The sequence below is a fragment of the Homarus americanus genome, unplaced genomic scaffold (assembly GCF_018991925.1).
Source record: "Homarus americanus isolate GMGI-L3 unplaced genomic scaffold, GMGI_Hamer_2.0 scaffold56241, whole genome shotgun sequence".
NCBI lineage: Eukaryota > Metazoa > Arthropoda > Malacostraca > Decapoda > Nephropidae > Homarus > Homarus americanus.
In genome coordinates this window covers 3,510,628-3,525,352 of record NW_024740202.1, presented here as the reverse complement: position 1 = coordinate 3,525,352, position 14,725 = coordinate 3,510,628, and the positions used below count along the sequence as shown (strand labels likewise).

Here is a 14,725-nt window from a genome sequence, read left to right as displayed (position 1 = left end):
CCAAGTGATATTTTTCTTGTGAAACTTGATGTGTTTCATTACAGTGGTCCCTCGGTTAACGAGCACAATTTGTTCTAGAAGGTTGCTCGTTAACCGAAACCATTGTTTCAATGGGTTTTTGGGTAATTGGTTCCAGCTCACCGAAAATTGCCTAAAGTCAACAAAAAAGGTAGTAAAGTACATTTACTTTGAGGTGTGTATGTAGAAGGCTCCTGGATGATGATGATGATGGGAATTAGAATGGGGGTGGAGGAGAAAGGAAAGTGGGGTGGAAAGTCACCCCATGGCAGCTACCCATAAATTTTAGTTCGTCAAATGACTGGAAACACAAAATGCATTTATGTTGAGAGTCTGTAGCAAAAATCTTACCTCCACTGAAGACACAGGACTGGCCTGGCTGGTTGTTGACAGGCTGTTTAACACTATAAAACTAGTTTCCTGTACTTAAATTATGTTAAATAATTGTTAAAATGACAAAAATTTAATATAAGACTTAAATTATTGAATAGTACAAACATTACTGTGATGGCTAATTGTGAACATGTTGAGGCTCGTGAGGTCGTTCAATGCTCATTAACGAGGTTAAAATCTTATGGAATGAGCCAAATAGCTCGTTAACAGGGATCACTGTATATTGAATTTGGTAATGTATTGTAGATGTGTTTGTACAGATTACTGTACTGTATAAAGTAGACACAGTACTGTATCAATAATGGTTCAAAGATTTCAGTACCACTTTATAAACATTATAAATTGTGAATAATGAATAGCTACATAACTGTATTGTATTGTAAATTACAGTACAAAGTAATTTAAAACTACACTTGTTAAGAAAGTAAAAACTGTTTGGAGGAATACCTCGGATTAAGAAAACAATATTGTTATGCTGTCTGATAACTACAAATTTTGTTGTTGTTGGGAATGGCATTTTGTTAATTGATTTTTGGTTGACATTTTGCTTCATGAATACCGTATATCTCGGCCTAGGCGACGGGTGTATAAAAGACTAAAATTTCCATTTAAAAGTAGCTTTTGAGCCTATTAGCTGTATAAGACCACTCCAAATGTGACACTTACCATTGGGACTTACTGATAGTCCTTTCAACCATCATTGACCAGTGCTGTTTAACATCCTTGGTTTAAATAACAATTCACTTCAAGTAAGGCATCAAGTTACCGGTTGATGTAGTGTAAACACTAGTGACTCTTAAAGTTTGTTATTTAACTGACTAATGTCGGTATGAATACAATTGTTTTACTTAAAATGGATTTACCGATTTATTTGTTTATTTATATCATACTGTAATATATTAAACACACTGGAAGTATTTTCTTTAATTTAAGCTTGCTAATGACTACAATTAATTCAATAGTGTTTCATTAAGTTTGGTGAAAAAGATTACTGTACATACTTACTACTACATTTATTACACAAATATATATATATATATATATATATATATATATATATATATATATATATATATATATATATATATATATATATTTATAATATATATATATTCTATTTTATAATTGCAGTCATGTACTGAATATTCTATGTAAAAATATAAATTTTAAATGAATTATTTCTAGTGTGGTCGACTTCCTACAAAGACGGGCTATAAATAGCCGTCTTATCTCTCTGTTCTGAGAGAAGGTCTTGGTAAATACTTTTGTTTGTTTATTTTCATTGTTTGTCAAATTTATCATGTTGTAATAATATTACTAAAAGTTTTGGCAACCAACAGAGATTCTACTGCCTGGGAAGATATTGAAGCATTATGTACAGTATTGTCTAATGGTAGACCCTACTTCCATATGGCATCACGAAATTGTGACCAAGTCTTGGTTGCTGATTTATCTTACTGCCTCATTTACACACAATTGCTGAGTTTCAATTGTTTCTCTTTTGACAACACAACATACATACAATATAATGTTTCATTTGATCTTTTTCCATTTATTTATGGTTGGTTATTTAAAATAATGCCAATTCATAAGTATTGGCATCAAATTTTACCCGCTGTTGTACTAGTGACTCATAAGCGTCAGTTATTTAACTGGAACTAATGTTGGTGTGAGTAAAATATTTCCATTTACTTGAAATAGATTTGGATTTATTTGTTTTTATTTAGCTATAATATATTGTAATATTAAACACTGCAAGTATTTTCTTTAATTATATCTTGTTTTAGCGAAAAGGGCTACCATTATACCTGGTAGTGAAGTTGACGAACATTTATGATCATTAAGGACCAAACTCGAATCCATGACGTGACTTCTGTTAATCATTCTCATCCTAAATTTTCGGTAGTTTCAAGAATTAACATGATCATTACTGAATATTCTTTATTAATTTTAAATTAATTATTTATAGGAGATAAATATTATGATCAGTAAATATACAGATATGCATTACTGACCACCTCGAACAAAGGACGGCTAAAAATAGCCACAGGCAGTCACTGTCAAGGTCCCTTTTTACTGGCAAATGGGGTGATGATAGCAGCTGTGTTTATTACAGGGTATATTGTTCTTTACGGTATGTTAGACTGGTTTATAATACATTTTATTATTTTAATATACGGTATCTTCATTTTATCCAGCTTCCCAAATGTAAGTTTCAGTATAAAATAATTAGTGGTAGGACCTTGTGAGTGGTTTACCATGTTTCCATCACCACTCTTGACCGCTAAACCATAAAATTTAAGAGTAAAATTTTATCTCTGGTGCTTAAACGACCCTAACTTTGGGCTGTTTTTTTGTTCAATTCCGTCTTGTAGGCGAGATATACGATAAGTTGATCTTGAGTAATGCTAAAATGTCAGATATGAACCTTGAAGCTAAGATTAAATACTGTATTGCTCCATTTGACAGTGAAGAAGACCATGTTTAGAGCAGAGCAGCAAGTCCCAGTGTGGCTGCTATAACTTTCATTCAGTTAGACCTATTGATGGACTCAAGCTTTGCACCTCAGTTTTACTGCACTTCTAAAAAAAATCGAATTTTTATTTTTATCTGTTGCTCCTTGTGCTGTACACACACACACTGGTGGAAAGTAGGCACACCTGGCTGACTGGTTCACCTGCACTGTAGAGTGTAAGGTCATTTTGTCATTTCTGGTTGGTCTATTGCTCAGTTAGAACGATATTCTCTCCTCCCCACTTAGAACACTTGCAATATTGTACCAAGAAAATGGCTCAAGTTCAGAAATACTTTACAGGTAGACACTAATTTACAAAAACTCTCAGTTACAGGTGGGGAAAAAATGTCCCACACATTGATGGAAGTACTGTACTGTTCTGTACGAACATATGAAGAAACAACAGTACCATAAAGGAGAGTCGAGTACAGTATATCCTAATGTAAATGGCTCACTGAACCATGTTGTCTGGTATTACATATGAATATGCATTTATCATACCTGTGGGTACAGTATTATTTATTTTGTTTGTGTATTCTGAAGATTTTGTTAATTATTATATGTTACTTTGATGATATAATATACCGGGTAGATGTTGGCTTAAACTTCATACTCTTCAACGCTTTAATCACATCTGGTTGCTGGTAAGTACAAGATTATTACAGTACTGTACTGGGTGTGTTTCACTTACTGTATTTATTATTGTCTTATAATCATTGTGTATTCTAACAATGATATAAAATATTTTCATCTCTTTCTGTTCTTTTTTTGTAGGAATGATAATAAGTAAAGCACCGGTGTGCTTCGATATACGAAATTAATTTTAGGAATGGAGCCCTTTTATAAACCAGGATATTCCTATGGTTAATTAACTTCAACGGTTAATCAGCAAAACTAAATTCAGGTAAGTGCAGAACAGGAAGAATATTTCCTGTATTTATTTGTTGTAGGTCAGCTCAGGAAATTGAAAGGTTTTAAACCTTCTCAATGCTAAAGGTTTTCTGTAATCCAAGTAAAATCATCTAGCATTAGCCAGAATAAAATCCTAAAGTGCTGAGAGCACTGAACGGATTAAAGAATCAACATCACTGTTGAAAGGGACAAGTTGAATAGCATTCATATGAGTGATTGCAACTAAAATATGAATTAGCTTGTACAGGCAGACCCCAATTTACAAAAAAAATTAACAGTAAAAAAAAAATTTTTGTTCCACACTTTGATTAACATATAAAAACCCCAAAGTTATGATTTTTTTCCCATAAATACTGGTGCTCCTTTACTTATGAACAACTTACGCCCTGAGGCTAGTTTGTAAGTCCAACTTTACTCCTGTAGATACCAAACATATTGTAAAAAATGTAAAGATTATGGATATTTAGTACAGCAATACCCTTTAATACAGCCGTAAAACCTGGCTCACTCTTTTCATTTTAAGGCCCGTCCACAAGATCGAGCAGTGCTTAAGGGCAAGCGCTAAATGCCCATTATCGGGCAAACCAGCGGAGTGCCCGTGCCCATCGTTGAGCGAAATCATGGCCCGCCTGTTTTTTTTATATATGGTTCCACTTTCGCTAGAGGTTTGTAAAAGGTGTTGGGGTCCATTCTCATGTAATTGGTGAAGTCTTGCTCATGTCCATCTTGCAGTTCACTAAAATTGTGGCATGACTTCCCAATACTTTTCTTTGACCTAACCACTCTTTGCACCATTCACTTTTCTGCATTTGGTTCTTCTTTTTGCACATAGCAGCACCTATTATAGTACACAACGCTATGCTCTTCGCTTTAACTGTCCGGCGATTATTCCTGCGACACACCATGGTGATCATACCGCACCTGCCACTGCCGACCACCTACTAGCTACCGGCGCCCGACTATGACTGCCGCCAACCACCCCCGTGTGTACAACAACACACAAGCCCGCCGGACACGGCTCGATCGTGTGGACGGGGCTTTAGGTAATGTTTGTTCTATCTGGAATTTTCTACAAAATAATCCAGTCTCATCCACTTTAAACACCTGTTCTGGAAGGTAACCCCCCTCAATGATGATGTTTGTATCTCTGAAAGTTTGTAAGTCGAATGATCTTAAGTAGAGGAGCACCTGTAATAATGAAAACGCTGTATGCTAAACAGTGCCATTAATTTACTACCAGTATGCTTGCTTCTTTTAATCTTCTCTAAAACTTGCAATGTTATTAAGTCTACAAATAATCTCTCAATGTTTCATCGTTCTAAAATCACCATACATCTTACTCCTGAAATGCACATGACGGCCAGTAGACTCGTAATTCAGCTAGTTGCCTGAATTCCAATTTCTCCTCATTTACTCTCATGTAATAAGATATACAGTAATATATATACTGTATATACAGTGGTCCCTCAGTTAACGAACGGTTCGATTAATGAAATTTTGGTTAACGAATTCCCTCCCATAAGGATCTTCAACTGGTTAATCGAACAAACTGATAATCTAAAATCCTACGACAAACATGTTTTGTTGTGAGCATCAGCTGATCAGCTGATGGGCTAGTCTGCCATTTCAGTAATCTGTTCTATGTTTACATTCGCTTCCAGTGAGTAAATATCAAGAAAGTTGTGCTCTTTAATATTTTGCATTTTTTATATTAAAATTATTGTAGTCGTTTTAAAATTTAGTTAACATACTGATAATATATGCAGTACTGTACAGGGAACTAGGTTTTTGTGTTACCATCAGCCACTTGACTCACCCACCAGGCTCCAGTGGCTTTGTTTACAGTGGAGTGAACATCGATTTTGTTGGTGTCTTGAATATGTTTGCATTTTTACATGAAAATTATTAGTCATTCTGAAATTTAGTTAACATATTGATAATATATAGTGCAGTGCAGTGTTGATTTAAATAAAATAATCTTGAATTACACCGAGTGAACTTTAAACTTTATTGGTGAAGTTACTGCATCAAGCATGGGTCCCCTGAAAGGTGATTTCTCCTCCATCCCTACTTCCTTCTCTTCTCCTCCACCCCCACTTCTACTTCCCATCATCATCAACAAGGAACCTTCTACATACACACCTCGAAGTAAGTGTACTGCGTTTTTTTTTTTTTTTTTTTACTTTGTACAGTATGTACTTTTCTGTGAGCTGGAACCAATTACCCAATATCCCATTGAAACAATGGATTCGGTTAACGAACGACTCTGTGGAACGAATTGTGTTTGTTAACCGAGGGACCACTGTATTTATATATATAGTGTAGTCTCATATTTCATGTGGTAATTATGTACATTAAAGGTGTAGATTTACAAGACTCAGCTAGTGAGGAATTTTGAATTGAAAAAAGTTTGGAGGTGTGGAGAATTTAGGTTACTTGAGAGATGACTGGAGGTCGTCAGCTGAGAAGGCTGGCTTGTAAGACTGCCTGGTAGTATGTGGATGGGAGTGCTAAGTCACATTTGAAGTCAGCCCATGAGGAAACCAGTGTTGTGGAATTTTCAGTTCCTCATTAAACTCCTTAGTTTTATCACAAAGCACTCATCCAGAAATTGGAATTCCTTTGTTGCTTGAACCATTAGTACAGTGCTTTATCTAGGCACTTTGCAATTTGAGTTATTGCACAATTTATACTTTTATTTATTACAATTAGCACTTTGTTTCCTTTTATCAATTAAACCTCAATTCTCTTCCTTTTGTGTTTGTATGAGGTTATTGTGGGGGCAGAGTAATACCCGGCTGGAATCAAGACTCCTTATTGGTCATTGATCAAAGCTGCTGTGACTTCCGTGTTTGCACCATGTAAACAAACCAGCTGGAATTTAGGATAAGGTCGAGTATGGGCTTATGTTATGGAAGCTTCTCCTGCTTATATGAATTTGGGTCCCGGCAATAATTAAAATCAGGCACACCCAGGAGTCGACCACATCCCCTTAACAGGCTGAGGTCGGAGAATGTTATGGTTATTTTTCAACTCCTAATTTGGGGTAAAATTTTTTTTTTTTTTTTTTTTTTTTTTATACATGCACACACAATCATATTACAGAATGTGCAAAGAAAATAAAAATAAATCTTAAGGTCAAAACATAATGGAATAAACATTTGTGTGAAATAAGATGAATACTACTGTATTCTATAATGCTCAGATTGCATATTTAGAATGTTCAAATCTTTGGTAAAATAGATTATTTACTGTACAATATACTGTACTACAGTATTGAAGTCGAGGTTTAATTTTTCAGAATATCTTAATGGCTAAACAGTCATCAGCTTAAGTCCATATAATTTGTTTCATCATTTTTTATGAGTGTCAGAACTATATGGAGATATAATAGTACAATGGAGAACAATAACAAGAATTCATTTGAAATTGACTATTTTAATGCAAAAAGTTGTAATAAACATTTACAATTTTCATAAATATTTTGCCGTGCCCTCCGTAAATTACAATACAGTAGTCCAAAAGCTGCATAACTTTGATCGGAAAATCCCAATATAGTAATGTGTGTATACAGCACAGTATTTCCTGAAAGTAACTTAATACTGTATGATCTCAATTCTTTCCACTTGCCATATTAGCATGGAATGTGTATGTACTGTAGTACCTGTACTTTGTAATGATTCTCAAATACATCTACTATAATATTTATTTAAACCATAAAAACTTTTCCTTCATTATTAACCAAATAACAAATAAATAAATAATTTCTGTATGAAAAAATGAAAAGCAAATCTTATTCAAATAATAATTCTGTACAGCTGCCAGCTAGCCAATAACAATATGTGAGGATGTACTTTTGTTTCTTCTGTACATAGAACTTTCCCTTTCTAGGTATGAAAATCCTCCATCTGTCCTCGAGGTTGTTGTCTGCTGACGTTCAATAACTTTATCAAAAGAACGAGACAGTCTAACTGCATTGCTGGAGCCTGGTGCTAGAGAGCGCTGATCATGTGTGTTCTGAAATAAAGACATCAAATATACAGTACAGTGTCTGCAACAAGGCCATGTTATTGTGCTCAATGACATGTTGCTTAAATTAGCCTAGAATTATCACAAAATCGATTGACCTTACGTATGAGGCGATATGGAGTAGTATGAGTAAGGGAGAAGGCAGCAGCTGGCCCCCCCCCCCCAATGTACCCTGAACAGCAAGTGAGTGTGTATTACATGGTGTTGCTCCACGACTTGGCCCCCTAATTTTGTGTGCACTGTCTACTTGCCCTGTATTTCTCTGTGTAGTGCACCAAGATGTTTGGGATATGCCTAACAAAGGAGGAAAAGGCCTGAATTGTAGCCTGGAAGACAGAAAATGTAAACATACATAATGTACCCAGTAAATTTTAAGTGATATAGTCATGGAGTTTTCAGTGAGCCATTGTTTTAATGTGCGTATGTTGTTTAAGTATGTTGGTGGCCTGATGACTCTGTATGTTGAAGGGTACTGCTAGGTCATCTGTGAAGGAGAGTATTGTGTTGGGTGGTGGAAGAGGGAGGTCTTGGAGTAATAGGAGCTGGATAGTGTGGGTGAGGAGCACATCTCTGGGAGGATTCCAGAGATGGTATAGTACGTATTGTATGCAAGCACAACACTCACTACACTAATCTCATCAGCACCACATTCATCAGCAATGGATGAGCTACGAACTCTTCCAGATGTGCGAAATTCAGCAATCTGGTCCTGCTTTGTCCCCACAACAAACACTGGAAGCTGTAAAAAAAGTTAAAATAAAGAATGAAGCTACCATTTTCTGAATCCAATTTTGTGATGGAGTTTATATATCCATTAAATTCACATCAATATTCCATGTACAGTATAATAATTGGTACTTAATGCAACCTTCCCACACTCTATAACTTAAGACATTGTTAATACACACACTATAACTAATACTGTACATACAGTATGCAGTTAATGTACCCTCCATTTACAACATACATACAATTCTAGATGTACAATGATTGTATTTGCTTGTCAGTGCCAATTACTGCATTCATACAAATGTGATAGGATGCTAGACATGATAATTTCAGAGTAAGCTTTGTATTAGGTTCATAGAAGAATGAAACAGAAATTCATGATACAGGTATGTGTATGATTCAGGGGATAACCTAGACATCATCCAGTTCCAAATATTGTACAGTACTGTACTGCATTATTGTGAAATGCTCTGATGATACCCAAAGGTTTTATCTCGGCCTATCCATACCTCTCTTTACAGGCTAATAGTATGTATGCCACACTCATCCACAAAGAGAATTATTACGATGTAACTATAACAGTATAACTTGATCTAATGAACTGCTCGTTTACAATACAAATTATGAAGGTGTATGATAAAGTGGTTCCTGTTGTTGATACATAACAAGTATTATTTATCACCGAATAGACTTCTTCAAGGATGGCCCTAAAATGGTAATGCAGTAATATTGTAATTTGGCATCAATATGATCTTATTTAATCACTACTGTATTTATATATGAAAACTGCATGTCACCATCAAGCTGCTCTCAAAATAATAGCATATAATATACCTGCAGGACCCGAGCTCTAGGATAGTACAGTATGTGTATTCTAAAATAAATGCAGTTATCAATTTTTATCTGAATATACAGTATGTAATTATACCTGTACAGTTACATCTTCATCATTACAACTTGCCTTAACATCCGCTACATAAGTTCATACAGTATTTTAGGAGTTATTGTTGTGATTCACTTGAAGGCAGTACTGTACTCTACATGCATACTTATATATCTCTTAATATATACAAACATACAACAGTTTCCACAACCAACTTAAATAATTTCTCTAAATGTAGAACCAATTCTACTTATACAATAAAACATTAAACCTTAAAAATAACATTTAATAAAACACTACACACAAAACTACAGTGCATAAAATCCACAAACCGTAATAAGGAAAGTCTTATAAACCATGTAGCCATAAAGTAACAACTTAAGACTAGAGTCATCAAGCTTACCCCTTGTAGACATACAGTACAGACAACCCAGGCTCCCAGGAAGATGTGCTAAATAGAAAATTCATAAAATAGCTACCTTTTTTATTCCATATACCTGAGAAAACCCTCCAAATTGCTCTGCATCAAAGTCATCAACTAAAGGTATTCGTGATTTGGTTCCACTTCCTTCCCGGAGCAAAACTTCAGACAACCAGCGACGAAGATTTAACTGTGACTTTCGATTGGTCAAGTCATGCACAAGAATGATGCCTGAAAGAATGAGAACAGTAGCTGTATATAAATTCAAAACGAAATATGGTGTACATAAAATTGAGATTATCATGAATAATGTAAAGGAAGGTTAAAACGGGGAAACAAAAATTGACCAAAATATGCTATGCATTATTATCTGTTAACTTTATTGTTACAAATGGGGTCAAGGGTATTTTTATAACCAATGTGTATTAATTCTGAACATCATCAATGGAAATTCAAAACAATAGTATACACACCATGGATGGGGTTGTAGAACACGTGTCGGGCATTCCTATGTGAGTTACTGCCACCCACATCCCAAAGTTCCACAAAGTATGGTCGTTGACTGGGTGTTCCTTCACGATACTCATGCACACGAACTTCTACACTGCAGCCAATGGTCCAAGATGAATTACTCAGAGACTGTCCATGGCAGATCAGGTGAACTAGTGAGGATTTTCCCACTCCTGATAAAAATGTGTGATTTTAATTAAACAACAATTTAGGTATATAGTACTTGTGAAATCCTCCCCACTTGCTCCTCTTTCAAACAATAGTTTATTTGCTTTGTTTACATTCTATTTCAACTCCAGTACACTATAATGTGTATGGGCAAATTTGCCTTTAAATATCTAAATAATGTACAGTACAGTAAGTTGGTCTTTGTATATTACCTGAATCTCCAACAACCAGGATCTTAACTTTGTTCATGGCATTTGCATGGTTGGCCATAGTGCTTCTCTACTAAAGTGCACTGAATGGTGTCTTCTCTTTGTAACAGCTTAATTTTCTAGTGAACAATGAAATTATGTGTTTACTCCTGAAAATGGAAAATAATTAATATACTGTACATTACTGTGCAACTTTTGGAGATGATAATGATTTTAATTGAGGCAACTTAAAGTGGTATTTTGGACAAATGTACAGGATCACTTTAAGACTACTGGTAGGCCCCAGCTTATTTCACCTGATAAATTAAACACCCTAACACAACTTGGGGGATTAGGATTAATTAGCATTAAAGTGACTAATCTTAAAGTGACATATACTGCTGGTTAATCATTAGGTAATCCAATATAAACTGTAAAACTTACCTTTAGTCTCCTGGGAAGCAGATCAGTGCCTCCAACAACCTCTGGTGAATTGAAACAAACCATCACTCACCTGTATAACTTTACCTGTACTGTACCAGGAAGGGACCAAAGGTTTACAAAGCACAGTGGTTTCTTCATGTTACAATGAAATGAAATAGTGTTACTGATGATTTACTCTAATTACCTAGAGTGCACACCCTGAGAGATCCACAGCATCAAGAACTATTGGGGCACAATTAAAAAAAGGTAAAATAAAAAAGATCGTGTCAAATATAACTTAGCGACTTAATCCATCGTGTGTTTCCCGAACATTTATGTATGTCAAGTAGTGAAAATTACAGAGTACCTCAGAACTTTAAGAATTAGGAAAATGAAGATAACTTAATTTTTATGCCCTCACAGTAAATCCATCACTGGAGCATTAGTGCCCCGAGCCACAGTTAACCAGGACCATCTGAAGAATCTCCACCCCAGCTTATTTCACCAAAAGATTAACCACCCAACACTATTTGAGGGGACGAGGTTAGGTTAGGTTAGCATTAATCTTTAAACGAAATAAGCTGGGATGGAGATTCTTCAGGTGACCATTAAACATTCTCAGTTCTCACAATCATTCTTTTAAAACTTAATTACTGAAAGCTAATGTCAGATAAAAGTGAATGAGATGAATAACACTCCTGCATTTCTTCTCTAAGGTTTACTTTAAGGATACAATACATATATGGTAATTATCTGAGCTTCAGTAACTAAAGAATTATCTTATGGTAATTATTCGTTTTAGTGCATGACTTGGCTTTGGCATGAAAATTGTTTATGTTTGTTATATTCCACTGTATTTTGTGGGATTCTGACCTTCATTTACTGTATGGTGCAAATGAGCATTTACAAAGATATGACCCCCTCCACCAGTCAACAATTTTGAAATTCCCAAAAGTGGGCAAGGAATTTAAGTAGAGGGGAATTGTGGGGTACCTCACCTAACCTACTGCAACAAGAAAAATATGAAACTAAAAGATCCTATCCTAACAATTTATATATTTCAGGATACATGACTTTTCTTACCTAACTTAACATAACATACAGGGTGTATCAATTTCCATGAGAAATACCACACAAGAAAATTAATTTAGAATCAAATTAACAGAGACCATATGTGAAAAGGGCCTGGATGTGTATGTTGACAATGAACTGAAGTTCTCAGACCATTGTGAGAAAAAAGTGAATAAAGCAACAACCATAAGCTACTGCAGTGGTTCCTATAAGAAGAGCGTGCAGATACCTAGATGGCCCGTCCTTCATAAATCTCTTTTAAAAGTAAGGAGCTTCCTCATTTGGAATACTATCACCCCTTTTGGTCTCAGAGATATGCTAGAGACTCAGTTGACTGAAAATGTCCAAAGGAAGGCCATCAGACTGCTGCCTGCACAACAGCACCACAGTTGTCCAGAGATTAGAATGCCTGCAACTGCCTAGGAATAACCAAATTGAAGTTTATTAACATCTCAGAGCGGTCCGACTAATTACCCAAATGTCGCCGCAATTAAGTCAAATAATGGTCCTACATGAATAAATCGGACTGCTAATCACTTCTCGACTAGTATTTGGCGTCACAAAAAATTGGAAAACTTACTTTAATCTGAGTTAATAGATCGCGTGCATGTACCGCGGGAGCGAGTAATTACCCAAATGTACCCAAATGTACCCAAATGAAGTCAAATGATGGTCGTACAAGCGTAAATCGGGCTGTGAATCACTTCTCGATTATTATTTGGTGTCATAAAGTCACAAAAAATTGGTAAACTTAATTTAATCTGAGTTGTGTTGTGTTAGGTTAGGTACATGCACTTATTACTCAAATTAAATTACGTTTTCCAATTTTTTTTTTACTTTGTGACACCAAATACTAGTCGAGAAGTGGTTGGCAATCCGATTTAGTTATATAGGACCATTATTTGACTTCACTGCGGCCACATTTGGGTAATTAGTCGGACCCTCTCGGAGGGCACTACTCAATCGAGTGTCCATACCTGGAGCTGGTGGACGCCCGGCCCACCAAGTGTTACTGCTCAAGGTTGAAGAAGCCACAAGTTCAGAAAATTAAGAAGGCAAACTTTTTTGGAGAGGGGATTGTGATCTCTTGGCACAATCTGCCAGTGTTGTGACGGCACCAAGTGAGTTCTTTCACGACCAGACTTGTGGGTAGATACATCAGGAGCCAGTACATGCCTAGGAATTGCCAATAGTGCGTAACAGAGACGGCTAACATGCCGATCAGTGGTGAAGATAAAGGTTTAAGTAAGAACCCATTGAATTGTCATCCTCAAGTCCAGGTCATGTGCTGAAACAAATATTAACCTTGGTGAATTTATTGTTTTACACCGATCTTTCTTTCACTGTTTAAGCAAGGTCAAACTACACATAATAATCTTGTTAAATGTAAAAAATTATTACCGACTAAAACAATATAGCATACAAGTTTGTGTTGACATCTCCCTCCCCAACACAACAACTTACAATGCTGAGAAAGTGCCACGAACACCTTTTAGTTGACGATCTAAAAATATCAATTTAATGCATTACTTATAGAATATTATATTTATAATATTGGGTTATATTTAGTTGGTTTATATTATATTAATTTGAAAATTGTGAAAATTGTGTTGAGCCATTGTCGAGAAACCTTTTCTACATGTAGGTAGTGCTCGCTACCGCCCTTTAATTCAGCTGATGCTTCGGTGCCCTTGTCAATACCGGTGTAGAGGACCCAACAGCACCGAGTGTGAGCTCTTTCAAGACCAGCACTGGAGCAGGTTCAGGTACTTTCAGGAGCCAGTATTTGCCAACAGTGCGTAACAGAGACGTGACCGATCGCCCAAACGGCTAACGAGCCGATCAGCAGTGAAGAGGATTTTTTTTTACGGGGAATAGCCCACTCGGGCACAGGTCATCGACCCACAACGGGGCCTAGGGGTCGTACAGTATTGTAAAGTAAAAAAAAAGAGTAAGCTATGCAGCTGAGAACCAAACTGGGGTACAATATTCAAGGATGGGTAACAGAAACGATGAACAATTAATATTAACATCCTGAAACATAAAATCATTTACAAAAAAAAATGTTAATTGCTGACGAGGCTACAGAATAAATATGATTAGGTTACTTTTACTTAATTTAATTACTTATTATCTTCTTTGTCACTGATCGGCTCGTTAGCCACTTGGACGCAAGGACAGTTTGTGGGGTTCAGGGTGTTTGGTTCACACTCAGGATGGGATGGAGAAAGGAAACTCACAATGTGCTCTCTGTATACATGTTGTATTGGATGTACAGTGCAGCTTGGTGCTGGGAAGGCAGCATGGTTACAAGCGTGATGTAGAGAGAGCTGGTTGGTGAGGATGCTCAGAGGAGGACAGCTTGTGGGTCGCCATACTCGCCGGCTGGAGAGAGGACCGCCAGGCAGGAGGAGGAGGAGGTGTAGCTGGCTGCGGCTGTAGCTAGAAGAGGAGAGAGGTCACCA

The 14,725-nt window shown here is 36.1% G+C and overlaps 1 protein-coding gene across 8 annotated transcripts; it reads right to left on the bottom strand.

Moving 5' to 3' along the window:
* Window positions 1-7,260: 7,260 nt before the first annotated feature.
* Window positions 7,261-14,528, bottom strand: LOC121875364 (rab-like protein 3). Of its 8 annotated transcripts, XM_042379908.1 has the most exons (7): window positions 13,662-13,739; window positions 13,238-13,548; window positions 10,791-10,936; window positions 10,374-10,583; window positions 9,959-10,131; window positions 8,493-8,606; window positions 7,261-7,855 (listed from the first exon to the last, which is right to left on the bottom strand). In XM_042379908.1, the coding sequence occupies exons 3-7, from the start codon at window positions 10,846-10,848 to the stop codon at window positions 7,664-7,666; spliced, it is 747 nt and encodes a 248-aa protein (XP_042235842.1). In that variant the 5' UTR covers window positions 10,849-10,936; window positions 13,238-13,548; window positions 13,662-13,739; the 3' UTR covers window positions 7,261-7,663. The 8 variants fall into 8 exon arrangements, with proteins under 8 accessions (XP_042235842.1, XP_042235844.1, XP_042235840.1 ...); XM_042379910.1 differs by lacking the exons at window positions 13,238-13,548; window positions 13,662-13,739 and adding an exon at window positions 14,501-14,528; XM_042379906.1 differs by lacking the exon at window positions 13,238-13,548 and having other exon boundaries at window positions 13,662-13,737.
* Between the last annotated feature and the right edge of the window lie 197 nt (window positions 14,529-14,725).